The sequence below is a fragment of the Danio rerio genome, chromosome 22 (genome assembly GCF_049306965.1).
Source record: "Danio rerio strain Tuebingen ecotype United States chromosome 22, GRCz12tu, whole genome shotgun sequence".
Lineage (NCBI taxonomy): Eukaryota > Metazoa > Chordata > Actinopteri > Cypriniformes > Danionidae > Danio > Danio rerio.
The window spans coordinates 33,897,411-33,911,269 of record NC_133197.1 but is presented as its reverse complement, the minus strand read 5'-3'; the positions used below and the strand labels follow the sequence as shown (position 1 = coordinate 33,911,269).

Genomic DNA, 13,859 nt, shown 5'->3' with positions numbered 1-13,859 from the left:
ATAGTAGCAGTACCGATTGTAGTTGTGATTATTGAAATAGTAGTTCCTGTAGTAGTTGATGTCGTTGGTATAGTGGTATCAGAAGTAGTAAAGGTGTTGTAGTAGTAGTAGTAGTCAATGTTAGTGTAGTTGTATCAGTAGTAGATGCTGTCGCTGTAGATGTTGTAGTAGCAGTAATTGCAGTAGCAGTAGTAGTAGTCATTATTGGTGTAGTAGTATCAGTAGTAGATGTTGTTGATGTAGATGTTGTAGTAGCAGTGATTGCTGTTTTTGTTGTTTTGTTTTGTTGTTTTCGTTGATGTTTGTTTGTATTTGTATGATCCCAATTGATGTACCTTTTTGCATATTCTAATAAAATACCTGCGCTCGCCTCCCTTGCGACAGAACGCATTTGAGATAAATGACGTCAGTACATAATAAACAGTTATGATTATAACTGAACCGATACCGAATTGTCCGCGTCTGTAATGCGGTGCATCAAAGAAACAATGAATTTTGACACCCCTAATATATATATATTCATATATGAAAAAGCTCAATTAAATAAAGACAAAATCTCAGACCATTGACAAGTGAAATGACTGTAAGGGTAAACTCAGTAATGCAGCATGCTGTATATTTGATAGCGGTTACAGAAATAAGAATGACACTTGATCTGTAATTGATCAATCTTTCATAATTACAGTAAGCCAGCGTAATCTTTCTAAATGAACCAGTCAATTCCATATGACTTCGGAATCATCTAGTCTTTAGCTCTCAGTATTTCTCTCTGATGAGCAGATCCATAAATAATGGCAAACAAATCTGGCCGTGATTGAATGATTTGACCTCTCCTCAAGTGTAAACCCTCGCTTCTCTTTTTCTCTGCTCTGCGTTCCATCAGCAGAAAGCAGTGGCAAACAGATTTCCCATGCTGCCCTCCGGCTCCGGTGTCAGTGTGTAGGCAGACAGGAGTGGGCGGAAAATTTCTGATGAAAATAATTGATCGAGGGAGAGAGGCGAAAGATTTAAACTAGCGAAGGCAGAGCAAAGACAAACACAAACAATCACCTGCGGCCTGCTGCTGCGCCACCAAATAAAGCAAAACAGCCAAAACACACACACTGGAAGAAAACTGCTGGCTTCCACATGATTACTTCAGGTTGTCCCAAAACAAATCGATTAAGTTGTTAAATTGTTTTCACAAATTTAAGTGGACTGAACTTTTAGGTTGTCCCCCCCACATGTGTTGTTTAAACTGATTTTAAATAAGCACTTTGATTAAGCAGCAACAGTCTTTTCCTTTTTGAGTGAACTCAGAGGACTGTAGAAAACTGTAGACAACATGTTACGACATGAAGGAATTAATTACTGTGTTAATTTTTATGAATTTAAGTGGATTTAATGTAAAACAAGTAATGCCGAGTTCAGATTCTCAGTTCAAGCTTTGTACACGGACCTATACCGCCCTGGAGAGCCGTGTGTGATTTGCTTTGTTTGACACAAGCACATGTGTGTCCGAGGTAATACGAGCCGCTGCCAAGCGCAACACATGAACACTCACAATATACTGACACTGAAGGAAAGAAAGTATACAGTATGTCTTTATTTTTGTTTTATGAGAGCACATAAGCTTGATAATATTTTCCACTTAAACATCTGAAGGCACATGGTTTGTTTTGAGGATGTTTTTTTAGTATTGTTCTGCACTTCACCTAAAATATCTTAATATGTATTTAGAAGATGAACGGAAGTCTCAGGGGTTTGCAAAAAACTGGAGGGTGAGTAATTAATAACAAAATATAGGGCTAAATGATATTGGGAAAAATCTGATATTGCCATTAGTTTTCAGAGCCGGAGCAAGCTGAACTGCCGCTCTAAGCAAAGGACGCTCACGCCGCCCTCAACCCTAAAATGAAAGAGGGGGGGGGTTGGGTCGCGGACGCCACCCTCTCTGTTTCGCCACCTTAGACGCGAATATAACTGAGGGTGCGGGTGTTGAGGATAGTGTCGTGGACGCCGCCCTCTCTATTCTACCGCACTAGACGCGAATATAACTGAGGGCCAGGCTGGTGAGAGTAGTGTTGTGGACGCCACCCTCTCTGTTCTACCGCACTAGATGCGGATATAACTGAGGGCGCGGGTGGTGAGGATAGTGTCGTGGACGCTGCCCTCTCTATTCTACCGCACTAGACACGAATTTAACTGAGGGCGCGGGTGTTGAGGATAGTGTCGTGGACGCCGCCCTGTCTATTCTACCGCACTAGACGCGAATATAACTGAGGGCGCGGGTGGTGAGGGTAGTGTCGCGGATACCACCCTCTCTATTCTACCGCAGTAGATGCGGATATAACTGAGGGTGCGGGTGTTGAGGATAGTGTCGTGGACCCCGCCCTATCTATTCTACCGCACTAGACGAGGATATAACTGAGGGCGCGGATGGTGAGGGTAGTGTCGTGGACGCCGCCCTCTCTATTCTACCGCACTAGACGCGAATATAACTGAGGGCGCGGATGGTGAGGGTAGTGTCGTGGACGCCGCCCTCTCTATTCTACCGCACTAGACGCGGATATAACTGAGGGCGCGGGTGTTGAGGATAGTGTTGTGGACGCCTGTCCTCTCTTTTCTACCGCACTAGACGAGGATATAACTGAGGGCGCGGGTGGTGAGGGTAGTGTCGCGGATACCACCCTCTCTATTCTACCGCAGTAGATGCGGATATAACTGAGGGTGCGGGTGTTGAGGATAGTGTCGTGGACCCCGCCCTATCTATTCTACCGCACTAGACGAGGATATAACTGAGGGCGCGGATGGTGAGGGTAGTGTCGTGGACGCCGCCCTCTCTATTCTACCGCACTAGACGAGGATATAACCGAGGGCGCGGATGGTGAGGGTAGTGTCGTGGACGCCGCCCTCTCTATTCTACCGCACTAGACGAGGATATAACTGAGGGCGCGGATGGTGAGGGTAGTGTCGTGGACGCCGCCCTCTCTATTCTACCGCACTAGACGTGGATATAACTGAGGGCGCGGGTGTTGAGGATAGTGTTGTGGACGCCTGTCCTCTCTTTTCTACCACACTAGACGCAGATATAACTGAGGGCGCGGGTGTTGAGGATAGTGTTGTGGACGCCTGTCCTCTCTTTTCTACCGCACTAGACGCTGATATAACTGAGAACGCGGATGGTGAGGGTAGTGTCGTGGACGCCGCCCTCTCTATTCTACCGCACTAGACGCGAATATAACTGAGGGCGCGGGTGGTGAGGGTAGTGTCGCGGACGCCGCCCTCTCTATTCTGCCTCTCTAGGCGGTCGCCTAGGTCGCCTCTATGGACGCGCCGGTCCTGTTATTTTTTCTGCAACACATATGAATACAACTTCACTAAATGGCTACATTTGGAAGATATTCATACTTTAGATTAACTGCAGTGATTTGCAGAGAAACTACATTTTCTTGTTGGCTTAGTCCCTTATTAATCCGGTGTCGCCACAGCGGAATGAACCGCCAACTCATCCTGCAAGTTTTTACGCAGCGGATGCCCTTACAGCCACAACCCATCTCTGGGAAACATCCACACACGCATTTACACACACACACTCATACATTACGGACAATTTAGCCTACCCATATCACCTGTACCGCATGTCTTTGGACTGCACCCGGAGGAAACCCATGCGAACGCAGGGAGAACATGCAAACTCCACACAGAAACGCCAACTGAGCCGAGGCTCGAACCAGCGACCCAGCGACCTTCTTGCTGTGAGGCGACAGCACTACCTACTGCGCCACTGCTTCGCCCTAATATATATATATGTGTTATATAATTATATTGTGCAGCCCTCACAGAATGTAAATTGTACATTAAACAAACCCTTTAGTTGACACAGAATGGAATTTTATGTTACCAAACATGTAGAAACTTATGTCATGTTTTGTACAAAAAAACGGATAATTAATCATGAAAATTCAGGGAACAGCCTGAGCCGGAATTCCGAACCGTTTGGGTGGCGAGCTTTTCCTCTCAGCTCCAGGTAATGGCATGAGTAGCCCACCTCGTTCACACTGTGAGTACATCCCTGTGGTTTCTCTCAGCGCAAGCCTGGCACATGAACTGAGGAGCAGGTGCCAGCCCAGTGTCACCTCTACAGAAGATTAGCAAAGATTGGCCGTGGCCTGCACTGCGCAGGACTCTGCATACAGTGGGCATCACGGGCACCTCCGGCGGGCGCTTTGAGGTCTTGCCAAATGGCCCAAACACACACACACGGTGAAGACGGCCCTATGGATTCTCACCTTGAGTAAAGTGTCAACTGGCATGCGGAGCGGCACACCTGCGCCTAATAGACAGCCAAAGTGAGCTATACGCAACAATGTCTGCATGATTTCAGATGAGTTCATACTGAGTTCAGTTCCATAATGGACTTATTATGTGTGAGAATATGTTTTATGCATTAAAAATAAGGATTGGGTAACATTCACATCAAAAGATGTAGCACTTTTTTTGTTTTTGTTCCCGCAGAACGACATTATAGTCACGTATTACCTATCTGCCAGATTATATATATATATATATATATATATATATATATATATATATATATATATATATATATATATATATATATATATATATATACCATAATGTCTTTAAAGCACTGACATCTAAACACAGCCCCTGTTCAGTCGTACATGTAATTTTCCAGAACATTTGAACATTTGGCCTACAGGTTTTTATCTGTGGTGATCTGGATGAGGGCTTCTTCGTAGTTTAACCATAGTTCCGTAAAGGTCACCGTATGCATAAAACTTTTGGGCTGTCCTTTTGCAGGTTGAACTTTACTCGCATAAAAGGAGACTGTCTGAAAATGTCAGTAATCGGATATGGATCTGACAACATGTGGTTGAGTTTGACATATATTTAAATAGTGATAAGATTTGAGGCTGCTGCTGCTGCTGCTGCAAAAATATATATATATATATATATATATATATATATATATATATATATATATATATATATATATATATATATTGATACAACCTAAGATTTGCGTAATATGGAGCCAGATTAGTCTCAAAAGTAAAACATTTACAACACACAATTCATACAACTTAGTCTTCATGAATTCACAAGTAAAAATCCTAAATATAATGATAAAAATCTTTTTTTCTAAAAAAGATTTGTTTATTTATAAAAAGTGTTTTGAATTTATGAACTGAATTTGCATATTTATGAATCATGTTTTGAATCTATGAAGTGGAATTGTGTATTTATTAATCGTGTTTTGAATTAACGAATTGGATTTGTGTATTTATGATACATGCTTTGAATTTATGAATTGGATTTGTGTATTTATGAATCGTGTTTTGAATTTACGAATTGGATTTGTGCATTTATGAATAGTGTTTTGAATTTATAATTGGCTTTGTGTATTTAGGAATAGTGTTTTGAATTTATGAACTGAATTTGCATATTTATGAATTGTGTTTTGAACCTATGAAGTGGATTTGTGTATTTATGAATCGTGTTTTCAATTTACGAATTGGCTTATTGTATTTACAAATCGTGTTTTGAATTTACGAATTAGATGTGTATTTACGAATCTTGTTTTGAATTTCTGAATTAGGTTAGTATATTTATGAATCATGTTTTAAATTTCCGAATTGAATTTGTGTATTTATGAATCGTGTTTTTAATTTATTAATTGGATTAGTATATTTATTAATTGTGTTTTGAATTTACAAATTGAATTTGTGTATTCATGAATCGTTTTTTGAATTTGTGTATTTAACATCCATGCTTTGAATTTATTACTTGGATTTGTATATTTTTTTGTATCGTGTTTTGAATTTACAATTAGATTTGTGTATTTAGGAATCGTGTTTTGAATTTACAAACTGGATTTGCATATTTATAAATCATGTTTTGAATCTATGAAGTGGATTTGTGTATTTTTGATTCGTGTTTTGAATTTACGAATTGAATTTGTGTATTTATGAATCCTGTTTTGAATTTATGAATTGGATTTGTGTATTTATGAATCGTGTTTTGAATTTACAAATTGACTTTTGTAAATTTGAATTGTGCTGTGCATGTAGGAATTTTATTTTGTAAATGTATCATTTCTGAGACTGATCTGGCTTCATATTAATACCTTTCTGATGTTTTATGTAGTCCATTGCCAGTACATTTCATAAATTCTGCAGTGGTATAAAGATATTATAGAGATAATTTCAACCGAGGAAAGGCACCTGTGTAAATACCTGCCTGTGGTTTTGTGGGCCTGAAGGAAACAGATGTGGCTGACAAGATCAGAGTCGCTTTCAAGCTCCATCTCAGGACAAACTGTCTTCTGGGAGGAATATTCATATTATTTGCTGTCCTCATCTAAACCTGGCTTGCAGGGTCAGGAGAATGGAAATAACAAGCACAATCTTGTCTGTGAAGTGGATATTAGCTTAACGCTGCCTTTTCAAAGAGATGTCATTGGTAAGTGTCGGAAAGGGCAGGTGTGTTTCAAAACATCCTCAGATGACACTAAAAATCTTCACGGTGGAGTTTTTCCAATCACTGAATAAACATGATTTACATTGGCAATTTGTTCTATATTAAGAAATAGTAATAAAGAAAGAAAAGGAAAAACAAATGATGCTTGTAATCCATCAATTTGTGTGGTGCAGTAGGTAGTGCTGTTGCCAGCAAGAAGGTCGCTGGGTCGCTGGTTCGAACCTCGGCTCGCAAACTCCACACAGAAACGCCGACTGAGCCGAGCCAAGTCGAGGTTCGAACCAGCGACCCAGCGACCTTCTTGCTGACCTACCTACTGCGCCACTGCGTTGCCACATAAATCATAATAATAAAAATAATAATAATGATGATGACAATATTAATAATAATAATAATAATAATAATAATAATAACAGTATTATTAATAATATTAATAATAATATTGATAATAATAAAACAACAACTACAACAATAATAATAATAACATTAATAATAGTTACATTAATAACAACAGTATTATTATTAATAATAATAATAATAATAATAATAATAATAATAATAATAATAATAAAAATAATAATAATAATACTAGTAACATTAATAACAACACTATTAATAATAATAATTAATAATAATAATAAAAAAAAAATAATAATAATAACAGTATTATTAATAATATTAATAATAATAAAACAACAACAACAATAATAATAGTAACATTAATAACAACAGTATTATTAATAATAATAATAATAATAATAATAATAATAATAGTAACATTAATAACAACACTATTAATAATAATAATAATAATAATAATAATAATAGTAGTAACATTAATAACAACACTATTAATAATAATAATAATAATAATAATAATAATAATAACAATAATAACAATATAATAATAATAATAATAATAATAATAATAATAATAATTATTATTATTATTATTATTATTATTATTATTATTATGCATTTTTGATTATTTTATAAAGGTTACCTACAGTAACTCGTATGAGTATGAATATGCGTATGAGTGAACATTGTAGAAAGAGTTCCTTGTTGCTAGAAATTTTGCAAGATCTGCTACATATTCCAACAAGCCAAAGGGCGTTTATTGTTAAACACATGCATTCATTTAATTCACAGAAAGACAAAACAAACTCTTTGAACTATATTCTGGTAAACAGGCAACTGTTGGAGAGTAAGTAAATATCACAGGTTTCATTTGTGTGCTGGTGTCCCTTTCAGTGAACTTGTAGAGGATTACAAATTTATCATAGACAGCAAAAAAAGCGGTTTTTATACTTTGCTTTTAGCATTGTTTTTCCCGAACAACAAGATGTAAAGCGTACAGTAGCTGTTTGTTGTGTTCTTGACATTTAAACAAGGTCACTGAAACCTTCTGGTCAACAAGAACAAAAACTGCACACTGGACAAACAAAAGAATCCAGATTACTGTGTGAGCAATGCGGCAGTTTACCTTGATTGAAGGTTTCTTGGTGGAAAATCCTCGATACCATCCTGAAATAGACAAAACAATATATTTAATCAGAAACATTGCCATTCTAAAATTTTAAGATTCAAAATAACAATATTATATCACATAAGGAGATAAGTATGGTATATTGTATTTATGAACATACATTATTTTTACAATTATATATATATATATATATATATATATATATATATATATATATATATATATATATATATATATATATATATATATATATTAGGGCTGTCAAAATTAACGCGTTAACACACATGATTAATTTGAAATATTTAACGTGTTAAAAAAAATAACGCAGTTGCAGTTTTTTTTATTTCCTGTTGTGGCCGACGTGTGTTCAGGACCGGTGTGTCCATAGAGGAGACCTAGGCGGCTGCCTTGGGCAGCAGAATAGCGAGCAAACCCCCCGGTCCTCACATTCATCCTCTACACCCACCCCCTCCCTCATGGTCCTTGGCCTTCCATATGAATAAAACGGCGTGATTGCCGTTTGCCTGAAGTGCTAGTTCAGCTTGCTCTGGCCCTGCGTGTGTTAAACGTGCAAAGGAATATGGCATTTCCTCCAGAGTTTCATGCAATTTCTGGTGTTTCATTTTAATATTTAGACTTTAACTGCAGTTCAGCAATTGCGAACGGAAAGAAAGACCTCCGCATTTCGGGACTCGCATGGTCATTTAAGATAATCAAAAATCGCTGTTTACATGGTCGACTCTTGATCAGTATTATCTTAATCATCAAAGCTGAGTATTGGTGTCCATGTGAATGAAAGTGCCAGATGAATTCGCAAGCTGTCAAACACATTTCTCTGCCCTTAAGCTGCATCCCTTAAATGTTTAATTAAGTTTGATGTGTTTCCTCCCTTTTGTAAAGCGTCTGCTTCACGTTCCTCTGACAGAATCCTTGCTTGTTAAATACAGCCATACTTTAGAATGCTTAGTTTAAGCAAATTTAATGAACAGGATCGTGCATGTTGATGAATCTGAAGGGATCCCTCTCGCTCACCGGCACTGGGCGTGTTGTCTCTCTCTGTGTGTGTGTGTGTGTGTGTGTGTGTGTGTGTGTGTGTGTGTGTGTGTGTGTGTGTGTGTGCGTGTGTGCGTGTGTGTGTGTAGTCCACTTAGAATCCAACATGGAAAGCAGTTTTTTTTGTTATTGGCATGGATTGTTTTAAAATTTAAATGGCGCTTACATGCCTGTGTTTTTACTTCAGCAATAAATATGGCATTAATTACAAAAAAAATGTGATTAATCATGTTAATTTTTTTATAACTTGACAGCCCTTATATATATATATATATATATATATATATATATATATATATATATATATATATATATATATATATATATATATAAATATATATATATATATATATATAAATATATATATATATATATATATATATATATATATATATATATATATATATATATATATATATATATATATATATATATATATATATATATATATATAAAATTATTATCATGTGTGTTTATGTATGTGTACATTGCTCAGCATAATGGAGTACAGCACATTTTGAAAATAAATATTTTCCTCTATTTACCGTTAATATAGGCGATGTAATTTGGTGTAGTCACCAAACATATTTAGACATTGAAAGATAAAACTATAAAATGCAAGCTAAATATTGCAAAAATAAATTACACCATACAAAATTTTCACTAAACCAGAGCTATTCAATTGGCGGCCCGTGGGGCCGAACCTGGCCCCCGAGGCGATTTGTTCCGGCCCTCCAAACAGTGTGATCAACATGTTAGCACTACAACCAAACTTTAACCTCGTGTAGGATTTTCACCGCATTTTGTGACCGGAATAACACACGCGGCTTTCTGACGCTACCTGTCGTGTGAATCTAAGTTTCAGGGAAATTCTGAGGGTTTTTTTCTCTCATTCGCCGTGCGGTATCAAACATTGCATGAAAAATACACGCTTACAGCAGTTCCTCGAATTAAATATCTCGTTTGTCACGAGGGACATGAATGAATTCCCTGAATGAAAGAGCCAAACTGCAGTTAAAGTCCACCATTAAATAATTTGGCAAATAATTCGACTACAGATGTCCATGTAAACACAGTCACTTTGTCCCCTGTGGGTGTGTTTTGAGTCTGAAATTCAGCGCTCCCAAATAGACACTCCCACACCATGCCTCTTTTCTTCCTCCGACACTCCCCTCTAAACAGAGCTGGACACGCCCACTTTTCTGACTTTTTCCAAAGTAGAGGTGTAAAAACACCCTGCTGAAACGAGGGGGTTTCATGGCCCTTTAAAGTGACAGTGCGCAATATTCCTGCTGCCGCCTGTTTTCATCATTAGTCAAACAACAAATGGAGAAAGTCCTTTACTTCTCTTAATTGAAGGTCTTATGTAGCTAGCTTTTTTTTCTTACAGTGAAGATGCTTAATGCACAGTTTAAACACAACAGATTTAATAACTCATTTCCAATCACTGATTTATTTTATCTTTGCTATGATGACAGAACATTATATTTTACTAGATATTTTTCAAAATACTAGTATTCAGCTTAAAGACATTCAAAGGCTTAATTAGTGTAACAAGGCAAGTCATTGTATAACAGTAGTTTCTTCTGCAGACAATCAAACATATGTTTTGCTTAAAGGGGCTAATAATATTTGCCAATTAAAATAGGTTTCAAAATATTGAAACCTGCTTTTATTCTAGCCGAAATAAAACAAATAAGCCTTTCTCTAGAAGAAAAAAAAATACAGGAAATACTGTAAAAAAAAAAAAATTCTCTGTTAAACAATTATTCATTTTCTTGTCGGCTTAGTCCCTTTATTAATTCGGTTGTCGCCACAGCGGAATGAATCGCCAACTTATCCAGCAAGTTTTTAAGCAGCGGATGCCCTTCCAGCCGCAACCCATCTCTGGGAAACATCCACACACATTCACACACACACACTCATACACTACGGACAATTTAGCCTACCCAATTCACCTGTACCGCATGTCTTTGGACTGTGGGGGAAACCGGAATGCCCGTAGGAAACCCACACGAACGCAGGGAGAACATGCGAACTCCACACAGACACGCCAACCGAGCTGAGGTTCGAACCAGCGACCCAATGACCTTCTTGCCGTGAGGCGACAGCACTACCTACTGCGCCTCGCCCTGTTAAACATAATTCGGGAAATATTTATATATAAAAAAAGAAAAATCACAGAAGGGCGAATAATTTTGACTTCAACTGATAATCGTTTTGAATAATTGCAATTACAATTATGACCAAAATAATCGAGATTATGATTTTTCCCATAATCGACCAGCCCTACGTCAAACGCAGCGACATTCCAAAATGGCGGCGCCCTAGGTCTAAAATCTACAGTAAAACATGCTGTTTTCTTCTAAATGGTTACATTAATTGAGTTTGTTTAATATATTTTCATTAAAGTGGAATCCAATGTACAAAATTAGGTAAACTTGACTGAGTGCTTCATTTCTCCTTTAAAACAGTACTTGACCATGTTTCTAAAGCACCACATCACATTTTCCAGCAACTATGCAGTGCTTTGGCCTTATTCTGTTCATTTTTTTTTTAGATGAGGTGCATCATAAAGACTGGAACTTGCAGTACACCATCAATTTCACTGGCCGACCTCCAGAACATCTCAAAAACTCTACAAACCATGCTGCAGAGCCCAAGTCACATCATCATACGGCGTTAGCCCATAATAAAGCAGCTCACAATGTTCAAATGGCACGTCTCAGCACAGTGTGGCAGCTTATTAATACAGTAAGAAAGCCAGCTGTTAGCCACAGAAAGGGTTACGTAATGGTATATTTAATCAGCACTAAACAGTCCCTTAGAGTAAACACCCTGGGCTTTTTTATACACCGCTTGTGCAAAACGAATTTTTTGAGATTGACTTTACGCATAAACATGAAAAGCTTACATTTATACATATCCTTGTTCATCACTTTAAATTACAGCTTGTTTACATAGTGCAACTGCTATTTTAACTAGGCATGCACCAAATATTTGCCCCCTGAAAGAGTTTTATCACCAAAACAACATGGCCAAACAGTATGTTGTGATGACGCTGGGATCACATAGAGGCTGTTGAATATTGCAGTTTAATATGGATGCACTCCTGCGCAGATGTGCCATTGGCACGCAGTGTTTATTGTTTTGTTTTTTTTTTTTACAATCCTGCGAGTCTTTGATCTAAAACATTTTTAATTGGATGAGAATGTTTGCATTTTGAGTGTAATATTCTTATCTAAGGGAGCGGTTTTGGTTCCTTAAAGTACTAAGGGCTTTGTAGCAATGGTTGAGGGAACACTTGGAAAATTAAGGGGAAATAATGCATTGCCAGCCTTAAATTCCTTGGGTTGACCCTTAAAACTGTTCTTTATGCACTGGCCCAAGTAAAATACACCCTCAAATCTATCTCCTATGTCAGGCAGACGCCAAGCTCCACCTTGAATTGAATAGATCTATCTGTCTAAAGTCTCCATCCCCAGAAAGGATAGCCCATTGTTGTAATGTGCTAAATAAATATTTTCATATTTTCAATTACATTTTCATTTGTAACTGGTTTATTCTTTGACACGTTAATATTAATGTATGCAATTGCAATGCCTTGAACGTAATGTTATGTACACAGTAATGTTAGTACATAGTCATAGCCGTAAATTCATTCATTCATTCATTTTCTTTTCAGCTTACTGCCTTTATTAATCAGGGGTCGCCCCTCCAGCTGCAAACCATCACTGGGAAAAACCCACACACTCTTGCATTCACACTCATACAATAGAGCCAATTTAGTTCATCCATTCCCCTAGAGTGCATGTGTTTGAACCGTGGGGAAACCTGAGCACCCGGAGGAAACCCACACCAATACGGGGAAAACATGCAGACTTCACACAGAAACACCAACTGACCCAGCCAGGGCTCGAACCAGAGACCTTCTTGCTGGGAGGAGATCGTGCTACCCACTGTGCCACAGCAACCTACCATAGCCAGAAATAGAATATGCTAATTGGCATAATTTATTTCTGTGTTTCGATTTTCTGCTTTGCTTTCCTCCTTTTCGGTTTTCAATTCGGTGCATCCCTAATTTCTACAAATGCACCCCAAAAGAAGGACAAGATGATGACAGATGGCGTTTACCGGAAGTTACACAAAAAGTCTCACTAAAAGAGACCTGTAATCATCCTTAGGAGCCACATGAGACCCTTTGTATTATGGATGGATGTGCTTTATTGGACTGCTAATAAAAATCACCCACTTATTTCCCTTGCAGAACTGGAAACTTGATTGGAACTAAGAAAGAAAGCTATATACAAGTAGAATGCCTTGACGGAGAGTAAATCACGAGATGATTTTCATTTTGGGGTGAACTAACCCTGTAATGGAGCACTACGCTTTTTTGAATCCATTCAGTCAATCTCTGGGTTTGGAGGGAACACTTTTAGCTTAGCTTAGCCTAGCATAGATTTTAATTCATTCATTTATCTTCACATTAGTCCCTTATTTATCAGTGGTCACCACAGCAGAGTGAACCGCCAACTATTGCAGCATATGTTTTACATTGCAGATGCCCTTCCAGCTGCAACCCAGCACTTGGAAACACCCATAGACATCATTAATTCCCCTATAGTGCATGTGTTTGGACTTTGGGGGAAACCGGAGCACCTCCCTACTGATTAATGACCAGCTAAACCCAGCCAAAACCAGCTTGACCAGCCTGGTTTAAGCTGTACATGGGTGGTTTTGGCTGGGCTTCCAGTCTGGCTAGGCTGGTCAAGCTGGTTTTAGCTGGTCATCTCCCAGCCTGGAAATGAAAACCAGCCTGGAAATGGCCAAA

The 13,859-nt window shown here is 38.0% G+C and overlaps 1 protein-coding gene across 50 annotated transcripts in view; it reads right to left on the bottom strand.

Annotated features, from left to right (window-relative positions):
- Positions 1-13,859, bottom strand: part of dock3 (dedicator of cytokinesis 3) — a 397,524-nt gene that overhangs the window by 254,417 nt on the left and 129,248 nt on the right. For all 50 annotated transcript variants that reach the window (XR_012397895.1, XR_012397898.1, XM_009296480.5 and 47 more), the window contains exon 3: positions 7,973-8,013. Coding sequence is in view for 48 of the 50 variants with exons in the window: in XM_009296480.5 (XP_009294755.3) it covers positions 7,973-8,013 (41 nt within the window). In the remaining 2 variants the exon portion in view is untranslated. The remainder of the gene's footprint in view (positions 1-7,972; positions 8,014-13,859) is intronic.